Source organism: Impatiens glandulifera, chromosome 1 (genome assembly GCF_907164915.1).
Source record: "Impatiens glandulifera chromosome 1, dImpGla2.1, whole genome shotgun sequence".
In the NCBI taxonomy this organism is placed as follows: domain Eukaryota; kingdom Viridiplantae; phylum Streptophyta; class Magnoliopsida; order Ericales; family Balsaminaceae; genus Impatiens; species Impatiens glandulifera.
This window is the reverse complement of record NC_061862.1, coordinates 157,631,926-157,653,653: the sequence shown is the minus strand read 5'-3', so window position 1 is coordinate 157,653,653 and position 21,728 is coordinate 157,631,926. Positions and strand designations below refer to the sequence as shown.

The 21,728-nt window shown below is 29.3% G+C and overlaps 2 protein-coding genes across 2 annotated transcripts; both read right to left on the bottom strand.

The window, feature by feature from the left end:
• Positions 1–9,467: 9,467 nt before the first annotated feature.
• On the bottom strand, positions 9,468–9,998 carry LOC124912787 (protein LATERAL ORGAN BOUNDARIES). Its single transcript, XM_047453437.1, has one exon. The coding sequence runs from the start codon at positions 9,996–9,998 to the stop codon at positions 9,468–9,470; it is 531 nt and encodes a 176-aa protein (XP_047309393.1).
• Positions 9,999–16,094: 6,096 nt separating this feature from the next.
• Positions 16,095–20,548, bottom strand: LOC124920403 (tryptophan aminotransferase-related protein 2). Its single transcript, XM_047460889.1, has 5 exons — positions 20,213–20,548; positions 18,856–19,159; positions 17,501–17,781; positions 16,681–16,982; positions 16,095–16,591 (listed from the first exon to the last, which is right to left on the bottom strand). The coding sequence occupies exons 1-5, from the start codon at positions 20,500–20,502 to the stop codon at positions 16,407–16,409; spliced, it is 1,362 nt and encodes a 453-aa protein (XP_047316845.1). The 5' UTR covers positions 20,503–20,548; the 3' UTR covers positions 16,095–16,406.
• Between the last annotated feature and the right edge of the window lie 1,180 nt (positions 20,549–21,728).

The following is a 21,728-nucleotide window of genomic DNA, read 5'->3' as shown; positions in this document are numbered from 1 at the left end:
GATGTATTATTATTATTATTTTAAATATTAGCATGGGGAATTTAATTAATTAAACATTGAATGATTATAAGAAGATTAGATCCTAATCGGTGCAAAGATTTAGGAATATTATTAGTGGAGGAAATCATGATGTTCATCATTTATTTATGATTTAAAAGAATTCGAAGACTTTATTGCATTCAAAAAAGTAAATTAACACTTTAAAGGAAATGGGCTCCATTCCACATATCATTTCTCAAGCTTATATAACTTTGTTAAAAAAAACTCAATTTTAAATTAATTATTTGAATAAATTGTTTAATATTTCAAAATGTAAAAAAGAGAGAATAATTTAGTATTATAAATAATAAAATATTGACGAAATAAAGGTAATACAAGTTGTATAAATAATGCAATCTTGTACAAGTCACAAAAAAAATATAAGAAATCTTGATGTTAGATTTTGATTTATTTGGCTTTGTGTGGAGAATCATTTGAGTTGTCTTTATATGATGCGATGGATTTACATTTATAATTATAATTTATGAAAAATAACGATTTTATGGAAATTTTGGTATTAATCTTGAATTCTAAGATTTGTTCTCTCATTATATATAAAAATTAACCATAGTTAAATATTATTCATTTATTTCTTTAATTAATTATATTACTTAATTTATTAATTAAAATATCATATATTTATTTTAAATTAAATAAAATATATCTAATTATATATATATATATATATATATTCTCAAATTAACTCAACTTAACATTATTCTAATAATATGAGTTTAATCTTTTTTACAATGATCTATATATATAAAATGATATAAATGAGCCGTCTAAGCTACACAACAAAAATATTACTAAAAATTGAATAAAAAAACATTTTTAAAAGAGGCACAACACAAAAAAATTCACTAATAACAAATTTAACGAGTACGAAAATCCTCGAGAAGATCAATGAGTTTCTCGACCGCCTCAACCGGTTTACCCAATAAAACTTCTATAATTGTTATAATAATAGAATTATGTATTAAATACATCGGAGTACAACGATCATTAAACGTTCTACCGTTTATTTCAAGTCAAATGGTCCACTATATGATAAGCGGGATAAGGCCTAGTGGCTCAGACCAACCAAGTTCACTGTCTCTATCCACACTTTCCAATAGCTAACAATTGATTCTGGTATAACTCACTGAATTACTAGTCATGTTCCATAATAAACTCCAAATTGCAGTAACTCTGTCACAGTGTAAGAGCAAATGAGGTACTAACTTTGTCTCTTTATGACACATTCTACAACGACTCGGTATAATACATCATTTTTTCATGCATCTATTATTCATCAAAATTCCTCCATGCATTACACTTCACCAAAAGAATGAGATATTCGATGGGAACTTAGAGTCCCACAAGTTATCTCATATGAGATCGTAAGGAGCATTCTACGCAATTAAAGAATAGCAATGTCTAACCTTACAATTATCAATATATTGCCAACGCAAAATATCATACGAAGAAGGATTCACCTCTTTACGCCCCCACAAGGTTCAACACTCTATCACGTAAAGTTAACTTTACAACATTTAGTCTTCTCATATACCTGACTCTCATTGCAAAACCATTAAAACTCACGTTAAACATGTCATTGACTGTAGCATCTCTACATATAGAGATTGAGGCAAGAATCAGGAACAATGCGTAAAGACTTCTGACACTACACCATACATTATCCCGAAAATTGATCGAAGAGTCATTGCCAACCGAAAATATGTATTTTCCACGAAAAGACTTCTTCAATATCGAGATGTCACTCCAAATACCCCTACCCGATTAATAGGTCTAGTGAATCAGCCATACCAATTATGCACATACTTATATCTGGTCATAGTAGCCCATAAGGAGGTAGGCTTAGAGGAATATCTTCTTCACTATTTTGATAAAATGACTTTTTTAAACGAAGTCAAATCTCGTATATTCAAGCCTCCTTGGTCCTTAAAATTTTTCACTTTATCCCATCTAACCAAATGACGGAAGAATGACTCAAAGGACCCTCTAAGAAACCTACAAATAATTTTTTCCATCTTCACAGCCACACTTTTAGGTATAAGAAATATAGACACCATGTAAGTGGGCATATATGCCAAAACAATTTTTATGAGAACTAAAAATCCACCTTTCGAAATCATCTTGCTCTTCCAGATCGATATTTTTCTTTCCATTTTGGTGATGATCGGATCCCAAGAAGTTTTAGAACAGACTTTAGCACCTAAAGGTATCCCAAGATAAATAGACAGAAATGATTCAACACCAAAGCCCAAGATGCTCGCAATTGTGATCTCTCTTTGTTGGATACGAAATTTGAGAAAAAAAAATCTTAGACTTATTAAGGTTAACCCACAATCTTGAAAACAAGCTCCAAACAACCAATCGAATATCTCAAAGATGCTTAAAGTTTATGTGAGTGACCTGAATCATGCAAAAAGTATTTCCGTAAAAGAAAATGACAAATTGAGACTTCTTCACCCCATAATACACTCCTCTAATAAGGCTAGCATGCTCGATGAAATCCAACATTCTTGAAAACGTTTCCATGATAATGACGAATAGGAATGCGAACAAATGATCACCATGCCTGATTCCTCTAGAACTTTTGGAAAAACGTTTACAATTACAATGAATTTGGTTGTCGATAAGCAGAATTTGATCCAATCTATCCACTTCTTTCACATACCAATTATACCCATTACATCGAATAAAAATCACTATTCACATGATCATAGGCTTTTTGAATATCTAATTTTACGAAGTCGACACACTTATCTCTACTGAAATTTGTAGAATCAGTGCATTCATTTGCAATAAGATACGCATCAAAAATTTGATGACCTTTAATAAAAGGCATTTGATTTATCGAGATCACTAACTCAAGAACTCTACATTGCCTAATCCCTAAACATTTAGACTCAATCTTGTAAAAAGATGAAACAAGACTAATATGTCTAAAAACTTTCACATCAATAGTCCTGGGAGCTTTGCGAATTAGGCAGATTATTAAAGAGTTCCAACTCTTGTCAAATTATGAGAATTGGTAAAAATAATTGATCGCTCCCATGATATCATTTTTAGCACAAGCCACATTTTTTTAAGAATGCTAAAGTGAATTCATCACTTTCCGGGGCTTTATCACTCCCACAACCCATTACCGTTGCCTCCACTTCTTTTTCTGTGAAGCAAGTTTATAATGCACTCTTTTGCTCCACACTAATAACAACAAAATTCACACATCCAACTTCGGTCTGACCATATGTGGTTCCTCGAATAAATATTTATAGAATTGTACAATATTATTTGAAATCGCAGACTCACTATCATAGACAACACCATGCATCGAAATTGAGTTAATCGCATTTTTCATAGCCCATACTTTCAAGACCCCGTGAATTTTTATTTGGGTATTTATCCTCAACTCTCAACCAAGTATTCATGCTACGTTGTCTAGTCCCAATCTTTTCTTCCTTACATAGCTCAAGAATATTACTAACTAACAAAATACGAGAGCTAACCTCTTATGCCAAAAGATCACGGACCTCTTCCATCTCATTAATAACATTGATCTTATTATATAAATCATCGACCTTTGCACAAAAAATTGCACGTTCACCCACATACCAACTTTTTAATAGCTCGTGTAAGTTCTTCAAATTCATAAAAAGTTTCGATGATGCCGAACCCGAAGGACTTGAGATCTCCACCATTCTTGCAATCGCAAGACAAATTTGTCCCTAATCAGCCACTTATTCTCAAACCTAAAAGGGTGACACAACTTATCTACTACCCTACGCTCTAGTACAATATATCTATGATCCAAACAACTCCACAGAAGGACCTTTTGAAAAATATTAGTTACCCCCGAAAATATCGACTCACTAACCAAAACCTGTCAAGGCAAGACTAAGAGAACTCAGCATTACCATTGCCTCTTCTAAATGTGTATCGTCCTCCTTCAAGTGGCGGATCCACAAGATCAAGATTCTTGATAGTATTAAAGAACTCTCTCATTTGACTAGTCAATCTTCTAACACCATTTCTTTCCAACGGATCCCTCACCTCGTTCATATCACCAACAAAGATTAGCCATTCTCATCCACTTGTTAAAGAACTCCGCTTTAAGGTTATGGATAACTGGTCCATAAATTGCCAACATCACCAACGAAAGTTATCTTCTATGTTCCTAAGAAGTACACTAACTGAAAATATTTCAACATCAACATCAATCTTCTCGAATATGTCATTATTCCAAGAAATTAGAATCTCGGTTGATGCCCTAATAGAGTCAAGTGTTACATATCTACACAATCGCCAATTACATAGCTTTATAACAATCCATTAAATCCAAAAACAAAAACAATATATTCCACTTCCATTAAATCTCGCAAGAGGTTTAAGAATACAAGGCGTCTCGCTATCATTAATTCCACAAATATTCCAAGCTAATATTTTATTAATCATCAAAATAGACTTACACAGAGTATATCCGATTCGACTTCGGTACACATTTTCCTGTTGACAGGAACCTAGAAGGTAGATCACCAATCTTCTTGAGCTGACACCTCTTATTATATGTCAATGTGGAAATTTCGCAAATTTTGAGCCACACTTTTGACTCTTCCAACAAGAATCTCTTTGACAAGAGATTTATTTTCGTTCAATTTTATGTTATGAGTCAAAAATGCCTCACATACGTACCTCCTCATTAGCGTCATATTATTCATCTGACTCAATTGACTCTTCATTTAATACCTCATGTATCCTAATAAGCGAATCACTCACATTCTCAGGATACAAAGATCTGATTGATTTACATGAACCACATTTTCTATGGGTGACCATATTTCACCTTCCGCCGCATCAATGGGTTCATAATCAGCCATCAAACATGAGATAGGATAGACGGAAAATTCAACCGGGGCTTGATACAAAACTACTTGGAACATATTAATCGAAATATTATCTAGAGGAGACTCTTCAGACGTCACACGCAAATCAAATTCGGATTTATAGGATTTAGGTGATGATATACCAATTTCAAGGTCAATCAGGACGACTGAAACTCGATCTCGCAGTATAAGCTGGAAAATGCCTTAATAGTTTTGTGCTCAATTTATTTAAATTTTTACTATAACACTGACTGTAATTCATAGACATGTTTTTATTAGTAACTATTTTAAAAATGATTTAATAACCCTTATATAATTGAAGAATTTAGACCTACAAAAGGACAAATGGTAATAACACTGTTTTAAGTTTACTTTCACTAGAGGAGTGGTACTGTTAGGTTGTGGGGTTTGTATTATATATATTATTATACAATAGAAAGTTTATTCCAAACAGGGTACAGTACTGTTTTGGTTTTGCTTGTTTTCCACGTCTCCTCAGAAACAAAGATTGATGGATTCTGAATTCCCAACTGTTCTCTACATGAGCATGCGATTTGATGTTTTATTTTTTTTATATAATTCTAAATAATTCATCATCAAATAAACTCCAGTAATAATTTTTTCATGGATAAGATTTGAGTTTTTTTCATAATTCAATGTAAACAAATAATATTTTATATATATTTTCTTTTTTATCAATCACATTACTCGATATATTTATAAAATATTAAAATATTTTTTTTAATAAATTTTTTTATTATATATTAAACATTTTTTTAAAAAATTAACAAAAATTACCATCAATCAATTTTTTAAAAATAAATTTACCTAACAAAATCTTTCAAATGATGCAACACTCTTAAAAGTATTGATATAAGTTGGAATGACTGAAGTTAAAAATTAGATTTGTGTTAATAATTTTGCATACTAAAAAAAATTCTTAATAAAATTCTTACTAAAAATATTTTAAACTAAGGCCGTCTCAAGGATATTAATCTTAGGCTTTGTTCTTCTAAGATTTTTTTTTTAAATCTCCACCAAATTACTTTTCAAATCAATCCCTTTTTATCCATCATATCACTTAAAACAATTTTTAAAATACTAAAATACCCTTTTCATTTTAAAATTATATTTTAAATACTACATATTTTAATATTAAATTATAATAAAAAAAATATTCTTTTCATTTCATTTATTTTTTACTATATTAATTTAATAAATATATTTTGTTTTTATTATATTCTTTACTTATGCCTAGTTTCATTTATTTTACTATATTTTACTATATTTTACTATATTATTATAAATGTATCTTGTTTTTGTTTATTATATTATATTTAATAAATTCCTAAAAATAAATTCAAATGATATTGAGAGACGATTGAGAGAGAAGACGATTGATACGAAGGAAGAAGATGAAAATCTGAAAAAAAAAAAAAAAAAAAACTGTAATTAGTAAGGAGGGTAAATAAGGAAAAAGAGAAAAATATTATTTCAGTATTAAATAGTACGTACGACCATGTTAGTAATAATTACTTTGAATTTTTAAAATAACCCGAATCCAAACAACACCTCAGTTAAAACATTTTTAAAACGGACTAGTCCTAAATCCCTAGATGTAATAACATATTATTTAGCCAATTAAATTATGTTATTTTTATTAAAAATAATAAAATTTTATTATATTTATTAATAAAACCATAAAATATAATTACTGAATTATAAATAATAATATTTTTTCTGGGTAATTAAAGAGTATTATTATTTATTTTTTTTCTCAATTTTGAAAGACTTAAAACATATAATACAGAAAATCTATCTCCTTTAGAAATTTACTGCTTGTACTGAAAAATTAAGTAAAGTAAATGAAAGGATCAATGATTAATCATTGATCATGGCTTTTGCAATAACGGGTGGAAGTTTCCTGTAAATTATTATTATTTAAAAAAAAATATCATATATATATATATATATATATATATATATCACTTTGAGAGATTGAATTATTAGTTTTGATTCTTAAGTGATCAAGGGTATTATTGTATATTTGTATTGAAATGTTATCCTAGTCTAAGCTATTAATCCAAATAAATAAACATTTGTCTAAAACATAATTATCATTGTAAGTGTGAATAACTTTTTAAACATAAATATATAACCCATAAATAGGCAAAAGTTAACACGTTGTTTTTTCAAAAGTAAACAATATTATTATATTTTTGAAATTACTTTTTTTTCATTCATGAACTTGTAATTAACACAAAAGTTGTATTTTTTATAGAGGAATAACATATACAATTTTATTATCATGCAAGAGTTAAATCAAGAATATACAAAAGTTCCTTAATTATTTTATATATAAAAAAAAGGAACATACAAAAGTCATTAAATCAGAAAAATAAAGTGTTTTATTTTTTTAGATTTTATTTTATTCCCTCAAAATGCTAGTCAACACCTTCCCCATCACCATACAATTGTTCTAACAATAATTAAAACCTATTCTTTTTTATATCTTATTCAAAGTTATTTCTACTCGAGCTAATCATGTCATATGGTTTTAAAAATAAAATATTTATCAAAATGATCTTTTCCAATGGAAATCGTGTCCTAAATATTTTTTTGGCTTAGTGAGAAGATTCACATTTCAAAAATAAAAACTAATTCAAAAACTAAAAAAAAAAAAAAAAAAAAAGCTCAGCAAATCAAGTTTTTCGAAAGAATTTAGATAAACATGAAGATAAATGACACTGCTATAAAAGTTTATGGGTAGTTTTAAACAGATTTAACAATGTTAGTCAACTTGTCCCAAAAATCAACTTATAACGTTAACACAATTATTGTAAATGTTTAATAAATTTGGCCAAAGATTGGAGAATAATTATGAAGAAAGAATATATAGGGATGAGAAGATCATTACAAAGTACACATATAGTCATGCTTGAGATTAGGCGGGATGATTATAATCTAGCCATTGTTTTCTATTCGAATTGTCTTGTTTGACCGCTAATTGACCGTGGATGAGGCTAGGATAATATTTGTATCTCTCGTAGGGTTGTAAACGAATCGAATCGAAGCGAATATTACTGTATTCGATTCGTATTCGTGAAACTATTCGAATATTCGTATTCGTATTCGAATTTTTTTCGAATAATTATTGTGATTCGTATTCGATTCGAAATTGATATTCGTATTATTCGATTCGAGTATTCGATTCGAATTTTTTAACGTGGATTTCAAGTTTTCAACCGAAGAAATATATATATGTACTAGGGTTTTAGAATAAATAATATTTATAAAATTAAAATTAATAAAACGGTATATATATAATCGAATATTTAATAGAATATTAGCGAATACCGAATCGAATATCTTGATTTTGTATTCGTATTCGTTTATTAGTCGAATCGAATCGAATATTTTTATTCAAATTCGAATCGCAAAATTACAAATACGAATATCAAAATTCGAATACGAATACCGAATCGAATCAAAAGTATTTGATTCATTTACAACCCTAATCTCTCGTTCTGATCTCACTCTCTTATTTTGTCTCAAACACTAATAAACATAATTAAATATAAAACATCATCAATATATTTATTTATTTTTCATATTTTATAAGAGTTTTAAGTTTATTTTTTTATAATAGTATAAATTTTTAATATATTCCTAATATATATATATATATATATATTAAAAAAAAGTATTTATAAAATTTTACCAATTTTATTTTTATTTTTAAAAAAAAAATATAATATAAACAATGTTTCGGGGAAATTTTTTAAACCAAAAAGGACATGAATAAACGCATTTCTCGCCTCGATTCGCGCTGTTGCAATCTCTACTTGAGAGATTATAAAGACTTCGAAAATGTTTGATGAAACGCTAATGAAAAGAAAAACAATGAAACCTCAATTAGAAAGGGAGATTTAAGTTATTAAATAAAAGGGATTAAGAGGGTCAACTAATAAATAACTTAAAATTACTCACAAGAAATAGTGATCTAAGAGATAAATTACTTAAGCTAAATATTTTACTTTGGATCAATGGCTTTCTCCGTGAAACTGATAATTAAGAACTTACTTTAAATTTTTAAAAAGAAAAAGTTGGTTACAAATTCTTCTAGCAAATTAACAAACAAGAGCTTAGCTATAATTATCATTTGTATTTTTATTATGGATTCATTGTATCTCCCATAGGTACATACAGAATAATAATATTCACATCATTACTATTTAAATGGAGAAAGTGGTGACTTGACATGACATATACTAACTTATGTACCATACCCTAATAACAAAACTTAGGTACTTGTTGATAACATCAATTACATTAAAATAAATATTCAAAAATAAAACAAATTCCTGAAAAAGTAGAAGTAGCCCCATGTGGTCTACCATAGCTACAAACCTTAAACAAACACTTAATTCACCCAATACCAAATAAAATAAATGACCATAAACATGTCTTCACCGAACCCTATATCCAGCTACCTAGATTAGGGTTCTTAAAAAAAATACAAATCCTCTCTTTAAATACTCAATATCCATTTCCACCACTTCCAAATGGGTTATTAACATTTCCATTCCATGGAAAAGAAGGCATTTGATAAAATTCATAACCTCTATTATTATAAGCACTTCCCATGAATTGTGGTTGTCTAGGGATCATCGGATGTTGTGGATGAATTGAGTTGATTTGATACTCGTTCGCCGCAAACCTTACTAGATCTGCGTTTGCGGCGTCGAGTTCCTTTTGAAGCCTCTCGACTTGTCTTTGAAGGAATGAAATGGCGGTTACGCACCCGAAGACAGGGTCGCGAACCCGAGCCTCGGCTTCGTAGGCGAGGGAATTGACGGCGTCTTCTCTTTGGTGAGGGAGGATCTCATTGAGAAGTTTGGTTACATTGCTGGCTCCGAAGATTTTGTGGACGTTTGCGAATTTTTGAGGTTCTTCAGGTGGAAAATAAGGTGCAAATACACATCCTGGCATGCATTTTCTTCTTAAGAATTTGCAAGCAGCACAGGGAGAGTTGTATGAAGAGATTGATGATGATGAAGAAGATGCCATTGATTGATGATGATAATTCTTTATCACTGCCATAAGACATTGAAACATCATGACCAAGTAAAGTACTCTTTTACTCATTTTAAGTGAAAACAATTTTTTTACACCATATTAAGAATTAAGCCCTTTTATTAATCCATCTTTTTGCGAAACTCGCAAAATTATTATTAAAATTCCAACAAAAATTGTTCATTAGTCATTACTTGATTGGTACAAGTTTATGACTACTAAAATTAAAATTAGTAGTAACACAGAAACATGTGAAAGCCATGTTTTCATGGAAAAACAAACTAAATTGTGACATATTAGGAATAACCTTGTTTGGGTTTGAAATTATAAAAAATTAGGTTATTAGGTAAAGATTTAAATGGTATTAATATTTAGTAAAAATATATATTAAAAAATTATATGGTATTTTAGTAATTAGCATGTTGGTTTATAAATTAATTAAATTAATTAGTGAAAGAGTTATTAATATTTTTAAGATTATTTAAAGAACCCTTAACAATGAACCAACAAATTGTTTTTTTCAAGTGACATCTTTTGTTGTTGATGATTCATAATATTGAGAAATGTAAAAAACATAAAAATAAAATCCACTTAAAACGCATTAAGTTATGATTACGATTAGCTACGATGCTAACTTTTTTAACTAAAAAACACTAAATGAAAGAAAAAATATGTAAGAAGGTTTCTATAATGGTGACTGAGAGATCTATGAGATGGATCTTGACAAAAGAAAAGGAAGAAACCCTAACTCTCTCCCTCTCTAATTTGTCACTTACTCAAACTCTCATACTCACGTACGCCTTATCAGAGAAACCCAGAAGTATAATTGTCATACATATGCATTTAATTATGTTCCAGAATAGGAAATTTTGTTTTTTTAAGAAATACATATTAGGAAATATTTTTAATTTTTCTTTCTCCCTCTCTCTTGATCATTAATTTGTTCTATACCCTATCTAATCTTTTCTTCACACTCTAGCTCTCTGTCCCTCGTTTCTGTTTAGTTCTGCAGATCAGATTCCATTTATTTATTTTGTTCTAAAATTAAAAACTTTTTTTACTCTAGTTTTTGTTTGTTCTTTATCTTTCTCTCTCTCACAACTCACAATTTGCAGAAGATTAAGTTTGTTTGGATGTGTGAAAATCGTTCATTTCTGTCAAGCTTGGGATCTGTAACATATGACAGTAATTAATATTGTGGATCTAACACGTACTTACTTTATCAAAGAATAAAAAAACTATTTGAAAACCCTAGATCAGAGCAACTGTAAAAACTACCCATGCATCATAATTAAAAAAACATGTATATATGTGATCTATGCATTTAAAGTTTTTTTTTTTGAAAGGGTGAAACTATTCATTGATCCACAGAAACGGTGGATTAAAAGTTGTGAAAGCAAAGATCTATGCAAGGGTTATTAAGAGAGAGTTAATTAAGAGAGAGAGAGAGAGAGAGAAATAACCTTAATTCTTTTGACTTTGAGTGAGCTAGAAATAGAATAGTCTGATCTTTGAAGCAGTTTGGTTTAGGGTTCTTGATTGATGGATAAGCTAAAGAAAGCTATGAGCTTATAAAAGCCATAGGAAACCTAATTAGAGGAGAGAGAGAATGAGGGGGTAATATGAATGAATGAATGTATGGAAGGAAGGACAAAGAGCATTTTTGTGATGGAAAAGAATGAAGGCAAAAGACAAAGGGCAATGAACAATGGAAGAAGGTACACTAAAATAAAATAAAGGTGACTATATATTCTATGATGACACTCCACCCATCCAATAATAATTTCATCTCTCTTCTAGATGTTTCACTCTACCTTGTTGAAGCTATAACTAATATCTACAAAAATATTATATGAACCTATTTTTTTCTTATAAAAAAATTACTTTTTATTGATCATGATTAGATTCTGATAAAATTAGGTTGAGAAGATTGTAATATAATGCTGAATAGAGAGTGAGGAAAGTTATATTGGTTATGATAATAGGAGATTAATTATCCATAAACCAACAACAGATAATTACAAAACGAAATAATACAACCATACACAAAATTTATAGTGGTTCGGACAAAATAAGTCTACATTCATTCTCGAAACACAAAAGACTTTTAATTTTTACTATAAAAAATGTTATAGAAGTATTGCAATGATTCTCTCACAATTAAAAATCACACACAACTCAAAAAGAAGTGATGCTCTCAAGGCAATATTTGACTTTCTAAAGTGTCCATCTGCACATTTAAATAAGCTTCAACCAACTAGATCAATATATTATCCAAAACTCTTCAAAAACTTTCAAAATATTTTCACCATATTTTTTTAGTTATATTAATATTAAGATTATATACCAAACTATATAATTTTTTTATTTTTATTATATGTTTTCCTTGTATAAAATTGTGTATCATAAACATATATCATAATTGTAATATTGTAAAGGCATGCTCAACACTACGAGAGAGGCAAACCTAGTTGTTGCCACCGACCCTTCTCCAAACCGAGAATTGTCGACAGGTCTTCAAGAATATCACTCAACATCCCTTCTTTGATGAGAATAAATTGAATCACAAGGTCTTGATCGTGAACCACTTTCCATTTAGTCTTTTGAGGCTGATGATAGATGATCGAGGAGACTCATAAGGACGATCTAAAAGAAGAAAATGTAATTTTATTGTAATTCACCTTTTTGAGGTATAGAGGACGAGTATTTTAATTGTCAAGAAGCATGAGAAAACTATCTCCGAGAGCTCGCGAAACACAAACAAAGACACAAGTTAAGATTGTTAAAAAGAGAAATGAAAGAATATGGATAGCCAAATTGATTGCTTAAAGTAAGATCAAAATAAGGGTATTCATATTAGAATTTGGTTTGTTTGAGAACCTAAACCTTGTGGAGTAATGTCCTTTATATATGATGTTTGGTTAATTTGATCTAATTAATTTTTGGCTACTTTACTTTTTGATATTCTCTTGAATATCTTTAATGTTTCTTTTTAAACTTTTGACAACTTATCATGATTTGGGTTCTCACTTATTTGTTTTTTCAATGCAAAGTATAATTTTGTTATTTTTCAAAGATTGAATGAAAATTTTATCTAATCAAAAAGTTTGATAAATACAGCAAGTACTTATACTATATAGTAACATCAATTATAACTAAAATCAGGGCGGATCTAATTATTGGTTTCAACCTATTCAGTAAAATATAATATTTATCTATAATGTATTTTAAAAGTGACATTCCTTTAGTTTTTTTACTTTTTTTTTAATTATTTAATCATTTGTTTCTCTAACCCAAAAATAAATGTCAAAACACACTATATCATCTATCATTTTTCCTTTATTTTATTCAAGCTCACCATAAATCTTTTAGGGCATAACAGGCACACAAAATTTATTATGCGTGCCATTTTTTCCTACAACGGTTTAGGGTGTGGGTTTCGGTTGTCTCTCCTCCGACCGTAGTAATAGTTCATCTCCATTATTTTCAAAAATGGCCATTAGACTATTTTTTTAATAATTACTTTTAAATTTTTTACATGTAAACTAATCCTTCATCTTATATTTTTTTACTTTTAAGATAAAAAATTAGGATTTTTTAATGTATAATTAAATCATTAAATTTATTATACTTGAAATTTTATCTAATTTATTTTATATTTTTACGTTATATTTTATAACTTAAATTTTATAAATTATAAATTTCTAAATATAAACGGTACAAATAAACATAGAAAATACATACAAAAAACAAGTATAGTTAAAATTGCTCACAAATAAATATTATATTTATTAATAATGTTTGTTTATTTAAACGTATTATTGAATTATTTTGTTGTTTATGAATTATTGATATATAATTAATTTATCTTAATTTTATTAAATGAATGAGAAAAGATTGGGTTAAATATTTAAAGTTAATAAATATATAAATTATATTAATAGGGTTAAAAGCTTATTATAAATATTTTTTTGAGTTTGGAAATAAGTTTTTAGGTTGAAGATGAATTACGGTTGTTTGATGTGACTTTTACTGTATTTTGGGTTTAAGAATAAATTTGTGGGTTGAAGATGGTCTTAAACCCACCAAAATAAATGTCAAGCTCACCCGATCCGCGCCGTCTGACTAGAAGTAAAGGGATATGCTTTTCATAATTGTGATTTGTGACAATTGTTGTCAATGAAATCCAGCTCGAAGTTGATCTTATTTTTACGGGAACTTTGGTTTGGGAACTTGATTGCGTTTTAAAGATTTTTTTTTTAGCACTTTTGTAAGGTAAATCATTTTTTTTCATTGATTTACAATTTTGTGTAAGCCTAACAAAATCATGGTTAAAATAACTAAATAAAATTGTCACTAGAGAAGAGTGATCACAAATTATTAATTCAAATAACACCAAAGACTCAAAAATTCATCGTTCAACTGAGCCAGTCTTTTTCAGTCACATTAATCAATCATTATTTTATTTTATTTTTTATCAATCACATCAATCAATTCACTAATCAAAATATGTTAATTCGTATTTATAAAATTTTAATCAATTTATTAATTAAAATATTAAAATTATTTTTATTTTAAATTATTATTTATTATTTTATCATTATATATTAATACTTTTAATTTTTTTTATCAAAAACAAATTCTCTAGTTCTATAAATTCATCACAAATTATTATTTTTTAAATAATCCAAGTTTAAAAAAAAAAAAATCCAAACAAACCCTAAATAAGACCAACAAACTCAAAGAAAAATGTGGACGGAGATCAAATCACTTAATTAGAAATTCAGTAGGCCATGATCAACATAAATCATAGTGGCCCTAGCTAGATGAAGGGGGTTGAAGATCCCATATGGAAACTCGTAATTTAATTTCATATTAAATTTTTAGTACTTTGTTTATAATATATATATATATATATATATATATATATATATATATATATATATATATATAATAATGATGATTTGTGTTTTTAGTATTTGATTTAATCTTATCTTGTTAACAAATTAATGAGACTTGTACGGTAATTGTTTGGTTTTTTATTGTAATTAATGTAACTTTCATGAGAACGAAAATATCATTATTTTAAAAAGTTAAAATTGTGAAATTGTTGTTCTTATCGGGACAATTGAAATTTTGGATTTTACAATTTGGAATTCGTTATTATTAAAATTATACCAAATGAGCTTTTGTTTTAACGATAAATTCAAACATAGTTAATTATTATTTACGTTATATTTATAAATAAATAAAATATTTATGTCAATTTCAAAGAATCGATAGTCAAAACTCTTAATTCGCTAGGTTTCTATAATTAAATTATTAATTTTTTTATTTATTTTTTATGAACCACACTTAGATAATAAATCTGTCTTTGTATAACTTTAACAATAAATAACTCTAGAGTGTAAAGTTTGAAAGAAAATATCTGAAAATTGTCCCCTAATAAAGAGCATCGACAATTTAACTTATTTTAAAATATATATGAGATAACTTAAATAATAGTAAAATAAAATTATAAATGAGTTTCACAAGTAACCATTTAAAGAAAGACATCAATTAAAATTGACAAATAATAATTGAAGAAAATAACATCAAATATTTTTTTTTTAAATGATTCATAAACGTTAAAATATCTATTACGACCAAAATATTAAATGAAAAATGCAGAGAAAATTAAAAAACAAAACAAGAAAAACAAAAATATAAAATCACCCAATACGAGATCTTAAAGAAAAAAAAAGTAATGAGACACTGATAGGCCTTTGGACCTCATTTGTTGATGAATGAGAGGCTCTCCAAAACCAATTCTTCACAAAATCCAAATTGTGTTTATTTTTCCATGCCATGATCTTTGGTTCATCAAATTCAAATTGTATGTGAATATTTTTGTTCCATTTTTAATTTAAGAAACTGTTTATTAAGAGGAAATGAAAACAAACATTTACAACACTTAAACATCAATAGTGAAAATCAAATATGAGTGAAGTATGATCAGATCTAAGCCTTTTCAAAAACAAAATTGCAATACAAATTTTGATGTCAAATGAAGTCCAACCATTTTTTATTTTTTTTGTTTACAATCAACAATGCAAAGATAGTATATATATTAAGGTTAAAGATAAACATCCTAACAAACTAGGTAGAATAGTTTCTTAGAACAATTCATTAACAACCAACAAGAAGAAAAAACACATGTGGTTGAGAAAGAAGAGCCAGCAGAATCACTAAGACATAAAATTCACACAAAAAAAATGGATCATTTTTCGTCGGGTTTCCATCTTTTTGTCTAAATTTGAAATCCCAATGAAATTAAGCCCAAAACTTCTTCCCACTGAGTGTTCCCCAACCAGTAATTTGCTCGCATAAACAGATAACTTAAAAAACACCAGATTCTTAATATCATTGTCGAATTCTAGATAATCTCTCGGTAAAGAGATCAAAATTTGCATCGAGATCCAACATGCTAATCCTCACATACTTTGTGCTGAAACCAAAATGCTTACCTCCTCTTGTCAATATCTTGTGTTCACGCATAAACTTTTCACAGTCTTCGATATCCCCTTCGCATTTCAACCAAGCAAAGGCTACAAAATACAAGAGAAATAATTAAGCTATTTCATTAGGATTAATGTAATCATGCACTATTTTGGCATCAAGACAAAAAAAATGTTACCAGGATTTGCTTCATATTTACGATGACTGAAGTTGCAAAAGCTTGAAGAGAATTTGGGCAAACTGAACAAGTTATTCCTTTTGACTGCTTCTCTTAACTGGTTCCATCTTTTTGTCATTATTCTGTAGCCATGCTCAAAGAATGCATCCTCTTTAGGGTTGCCAAGTTCGTCATAGGTATCGGCCACAACATTCAAAATCTTGGCTGCTCGAATCTGAGATTCTTTGGATACTCCTATGGTGTTCAGCTCTATATACTTGGTCATTTTTCTTGCAACTTCCTCATCCTTAACCACAGCCCAGCTGAAACATCGACAAAAGAGAATTAAGCTTTTGTTGTTTTTTGTTTTGGGAATATGGGGAACCATTTTATAAAAAAAAATAGATTAGGACAGTAAATTCACAGACAACCAATGATCACTTTTTTTCATTTTTGTGGAGTAAGCTAGCACTGCATCTCGCTAGCACTGCATCTCACTAGCACAACCTCTCACTTTAATCAAAGTGCTTTCAGTCGTAATCGAACCAGAGACCTCAATCTGACTCTTATCACTTGTGTTATCTTGAGTGGGTGCTTGATCTTATTTACAATCTGCTTTTTATGTTTAAAATAAAACAGAGTTTATTTCCTAGAGGAAACTAGCCAATTGAACTTGATACATTTGGTCTCTTAGGCAAGATTCTTGTGGGTGTTTGGTCTTACTTACAATCTACCTTGTCTAGACATTTTGATCAAATAAAATCTTCAAAGTAGTAAAAGTATAGCTGAAAGTTATGTAAGTTGTTAATGAGTTAGAAAAGTTTGACACGTAAAAGTTTACCCAATTCGTGTCCCTGCATGGCCTGTGCTTTTCGAGACAGTAAAAAGCATGAGTTCTTCATCTGCCACAAAAGAAATTGGGGTATATTGTGGCCAGAAGTAAGCATAGTCATGAACTAGAAGTCCTTCATTCCTGTTGACCACAGCTCCCCTTGTAGAACCATCCGGATTATTTGGCGTTGTTACAAGTTCAATGTAAGGACCGCTTTTGCTAAAGTTTTGTGCATCACCAGCCCATTTGTGAAGCCCAGACTTTAGGAAGTCTGTCATTAGTGGGTAAGACTGCAATTACAGTAGAAATATAAATTAACCCGAATATCATGTGGAGTGTGGACTAACAATTTAACATTCTTTTTTTTCAAAAAATCAAAAAGCACTTCAAGTTTGGAAAGATATTCCAAGTAAATTATTTCAAATGACTAAGCATTGGTAGGAACAGGGCACAGGAGAACATATTGAATTGCCATACTTATTTAATAATATATGCTAGATCTATTTACTCCACAAGATTTGATGTACAATTGGTATGGCATAAGGAAGACAATCAAATATTTTATTGATTTGTTTTAGTATATTTAATTCTTTGAATGAAAAGTTTGGAGAATGACTAATTTCATCCATGTGAGATCTACAGCTATACATACTACTGTTAAATATCTAGCACCCTGAAAAAAAGACCAAAAAATAAAATTGCAGGCCATTTAATTTGAGATGTCTGAAAATAATATGAAGTAGTATTTGACTGAAACATCATGTAGGTCACAAAAGAGACTAGGTCTGATGGCCAGCTTGTCAGGGGTTTAGGTTGCAAGACATTGACCTTCCTGTCTAGGAAAATGTGAAAACATTTACTAATCCAGATTTACCAAATTAAAGGAGGGTCACATAAAAGTATTCCATGATCAAATAATGCATCAAATTAATTAGATTTTCTATTCATGGCAAAGATATTTTATCTACATTGAATGTACCCAACCCTTAGATTTCTTAACAATATTTGGCTCTAAAACATGACAACCAACCACACATGACATGCACCCCAAAATGAGAACAAAGGACAATAAATAAAAGAGAAGCCATAAATATTGTATATTTGCAAGATGTGGTGCAGGATGATTTTTAAAGTCTAGAAGAAGTAACCAAATGTGGGCTAACTAAACATGACATAATTGGTTTAATTGTTATATTAATTTTTATAACATTTAAAATACTTTAGTCATTTTACCCAAATAATCCATTTTTTTCATAAAACAAGATTTTTCTCCCAAATAACAGATTACTTAAGTTCAAAGGCCATTGTAATCACAGATAATATATAACTGATAAACACAATTAAGAGAATAAAACCAAACTCACAGAGTAATACGGTGCAGCAGAAACAACGCTCATGGGATCTGGCGATTCATTTGGACTCAAAGCATAAATAGCAGCCTGATAAAGTTGTGAAGATCCTGTTCCCACGACAATATGTCGACCTTGGGTTATAGCATTTCCAACCAATTTGTGCAATCTAACAACTGCCCTTACAAAATCCGGCTCCACAAACCAGCAAAGGTTTTTTGCATCAGAGAAATAACTTATGAAGTTCCATCCATTAATGACTACTGTAGTCTTGTCCCCCATTTGTTCCCAGAAACTCTGATACATTGTTGGATCACCACTAAATAATATAACAAACATGTTATCAAACAAATATCAATATGATAGGCCTCCACAAACCATGTGAGAACCATGTGAAAATTAAGATAAAAAAAAAAATAACTATAAGATTCCACAATCTTAATCCTATTTTAATATAAACATGTCAGGTTTCCATTTGAACATGTTACATAGTTGCCTAAGCAAAACATGGTCCAATACTAGTAAATGATGCTAATAAATTCTTTGTCTTGTGCAGACAATAAGAGATTCAAATTTAGTGTCTGATACCATGCAAATAAAATTCAATATTACTATAATTAAAGAACGATGAAGTCAACTAGAACAAAATGCTGAGGTTAGAAATATAAAATCTTAAATATTTTGTTTGTACATATGAGTGGACATTGGACAACCTCTGTCCACTAGTATAGAAGTCAAAACTTTGCTCTCAACTCCAATTAAGTGCTCTTAATCACCACCATTATAAGCTTCCATTGGAAATATTCACAGCAGCACATAATTAACCCTTTTTATTTAACAAATGAATCTAAATTAAGCAATACCATAATAAAGTTATAAACCTAATCTAATATAAGGCAACCTTTTCAACTAGTAGCATTTAAAAATGATGTACCTAAATTTCCAAATGATTTAAAACAAAAAAGAAGAGAAAAGGGGGTCTGCATGATGGTAGAAGAAACATTTCACATGAAAAAAAGATACTCAAACCCACAAACATGCATCTTAAAAAGCAAACCTATAATATTAAAGTAAATGTACCGACAAGTTAATCTTGGAATCTATAATCATCACTATCAATGAACTACTTAAGGATATTTTTTTCTATAAGCTGGGGTCTATCTATCTTTCTCTTGGGTGCATGTTAGTGCAAACCACTACAATAACATTGGGAAGAGAAAAGAAGATCACGTAACACTTTCCCCAATCCAACATACACCACACAAGAAATTTACAATAAACTTATCTCTAATCTTAAAGACAATACACATGTTAATAAAACAGATTGTTTGTCATAGATTGCAATTGAAACCATAAAATAATTTGAACTTACTGGTCTAAGTTGACAATTCTATCTCGATTTTCCACTTGCATGCGAGTATCATAGCTAGGGGATATGGAAGAAGACACTGACTTCATCTTTCCGATCACCTGACTGTAGATTTCTAGCTTTGAAGCTCCCCCTGTTTGCTGATGATTGTCCTCCATGCAGAAAGCAGCATGAATACCCCTTTCTGCTTCCCAGTTCTCGTCAACATATAGAAGCCTCAGAATCAATCCAATATTCAGTGACAGAGATAGAATCAAAACGTGCCTTGACAATGGTTTCTTCTTATCCGCCATCAGAAACAGGGGAAAGGTATTGAAAAACAATATTCCTCTGGGCTCTAGACTCTGAGATACAGATTGTATTAAGCGATTTTCAGAAAATGCAGACATATAATGCATGAATAAGAAGAAATACCAAAAGGGGGGAAATGGGTTAGCTTGCTAGGGTTTCTATTTAGGAAATACTCGAATGATAGTGTAAATTAAACAAGGCATTTCATTTATTGAAAACCCATTTCTGGGAAAGCATATTCGCTTGATAATTAGAACCTCGCGTACAAAGAGTCCAAAACTAAATACAGAATAAGTATATGTATGTTAAATGAATAGAAAGTACGAACCAGTTCAAATGGAGGAGGTCTGGATGGAAGATTTCATACACATTAGCGGTGGTTGTCGAGGGATGTAAAGGATGATTCACCGGATTGAATAGGTATTGAGAAGAAGAAGAAGGTAATCAAATAAATCTTACAGAAGGTAAGGTGGGTATTGGAGATATTTCCCTCTGACGATCTTCCCGGGAAAATTTTGATTTATTTAGTGGAAAGATTCAATGTTTCGGTCCGTCATAAACTCCCTCCCTTCCTCCCTCCACACTTATACACGTACAACAACCTCAGAGTACAGTCTCTTTCTCTTTCTCTCTCTCTCTGTATGTATGTATAATATGAATATGCGTGTGTGCGTCTGCAAATGTTTAGAACTGCGAGAAAGCTATGGGTCGAATGGCCTTGTTCTTTTGATTCTCTCTGCACCACTCTGTTCTTGCAGAGAGTCAGTTTACTTGACACAACCTTTTATATCATTCCTTGTTTCATTTTCTTTTTTTTTTTATTTGAATCATTTTGTTTTTCTCTTAAAATAGTTACTAAAAACAATTAATAGTAGTTGAAATATATATATATATATATACATTACCTCATACAAAAATAAAAAGATAAAAAGCAACTCAACTCAGACTAAAATTTAATAAAAAAAAAATACAGTGTATTTGTATAGTAAAATTGGAATAGACATTGAAGTATAACTCAAAATATATATATATATATAATATAAATTATATGGATATTTATTTGACACAATCTAGAATTTTTTTTTTTCTTTTTGTCTTCAATTTCATTTTAGTTAAGAAAAAATATTAATTTGACCAGTTAACTTTAGAGTAAAAGAAAATATATTAATTTAGCAGGTTAACTTATTAAATTTAAAATATAAAATAATAGTTCGAAATGATGGTCTAT

Coding starts and splice junctions, on each gene's coding strand:
- LOC124912787 (XM_047453437.1), bottom strand. CDS start 9,998: ATGGCATCTTCTTCATCATCATCAATCTCTTCATACAACTCTCCCTGT.
- LOC124920403 (XM_047460889.1), bottom strand. CDS start 20,502: ATGGCGGATAAGAAGAAACCATTGTCAAGGCACGTTTTGATTCTATCT. Junction 19,160..20,212: donor AGAATTGTCAACTTAGACCA/GTAAGTTCAAAT, acceptor TATATTATTTAG/TGGTGATCCAACAATGTATC. Junction 17,782..18,855: donor CTGCTGCACCGTATTACTCT/GTGAGTTTGGTT, acceptor CTGTAATTGCAG/TCTTACCCACTAATGACAGA.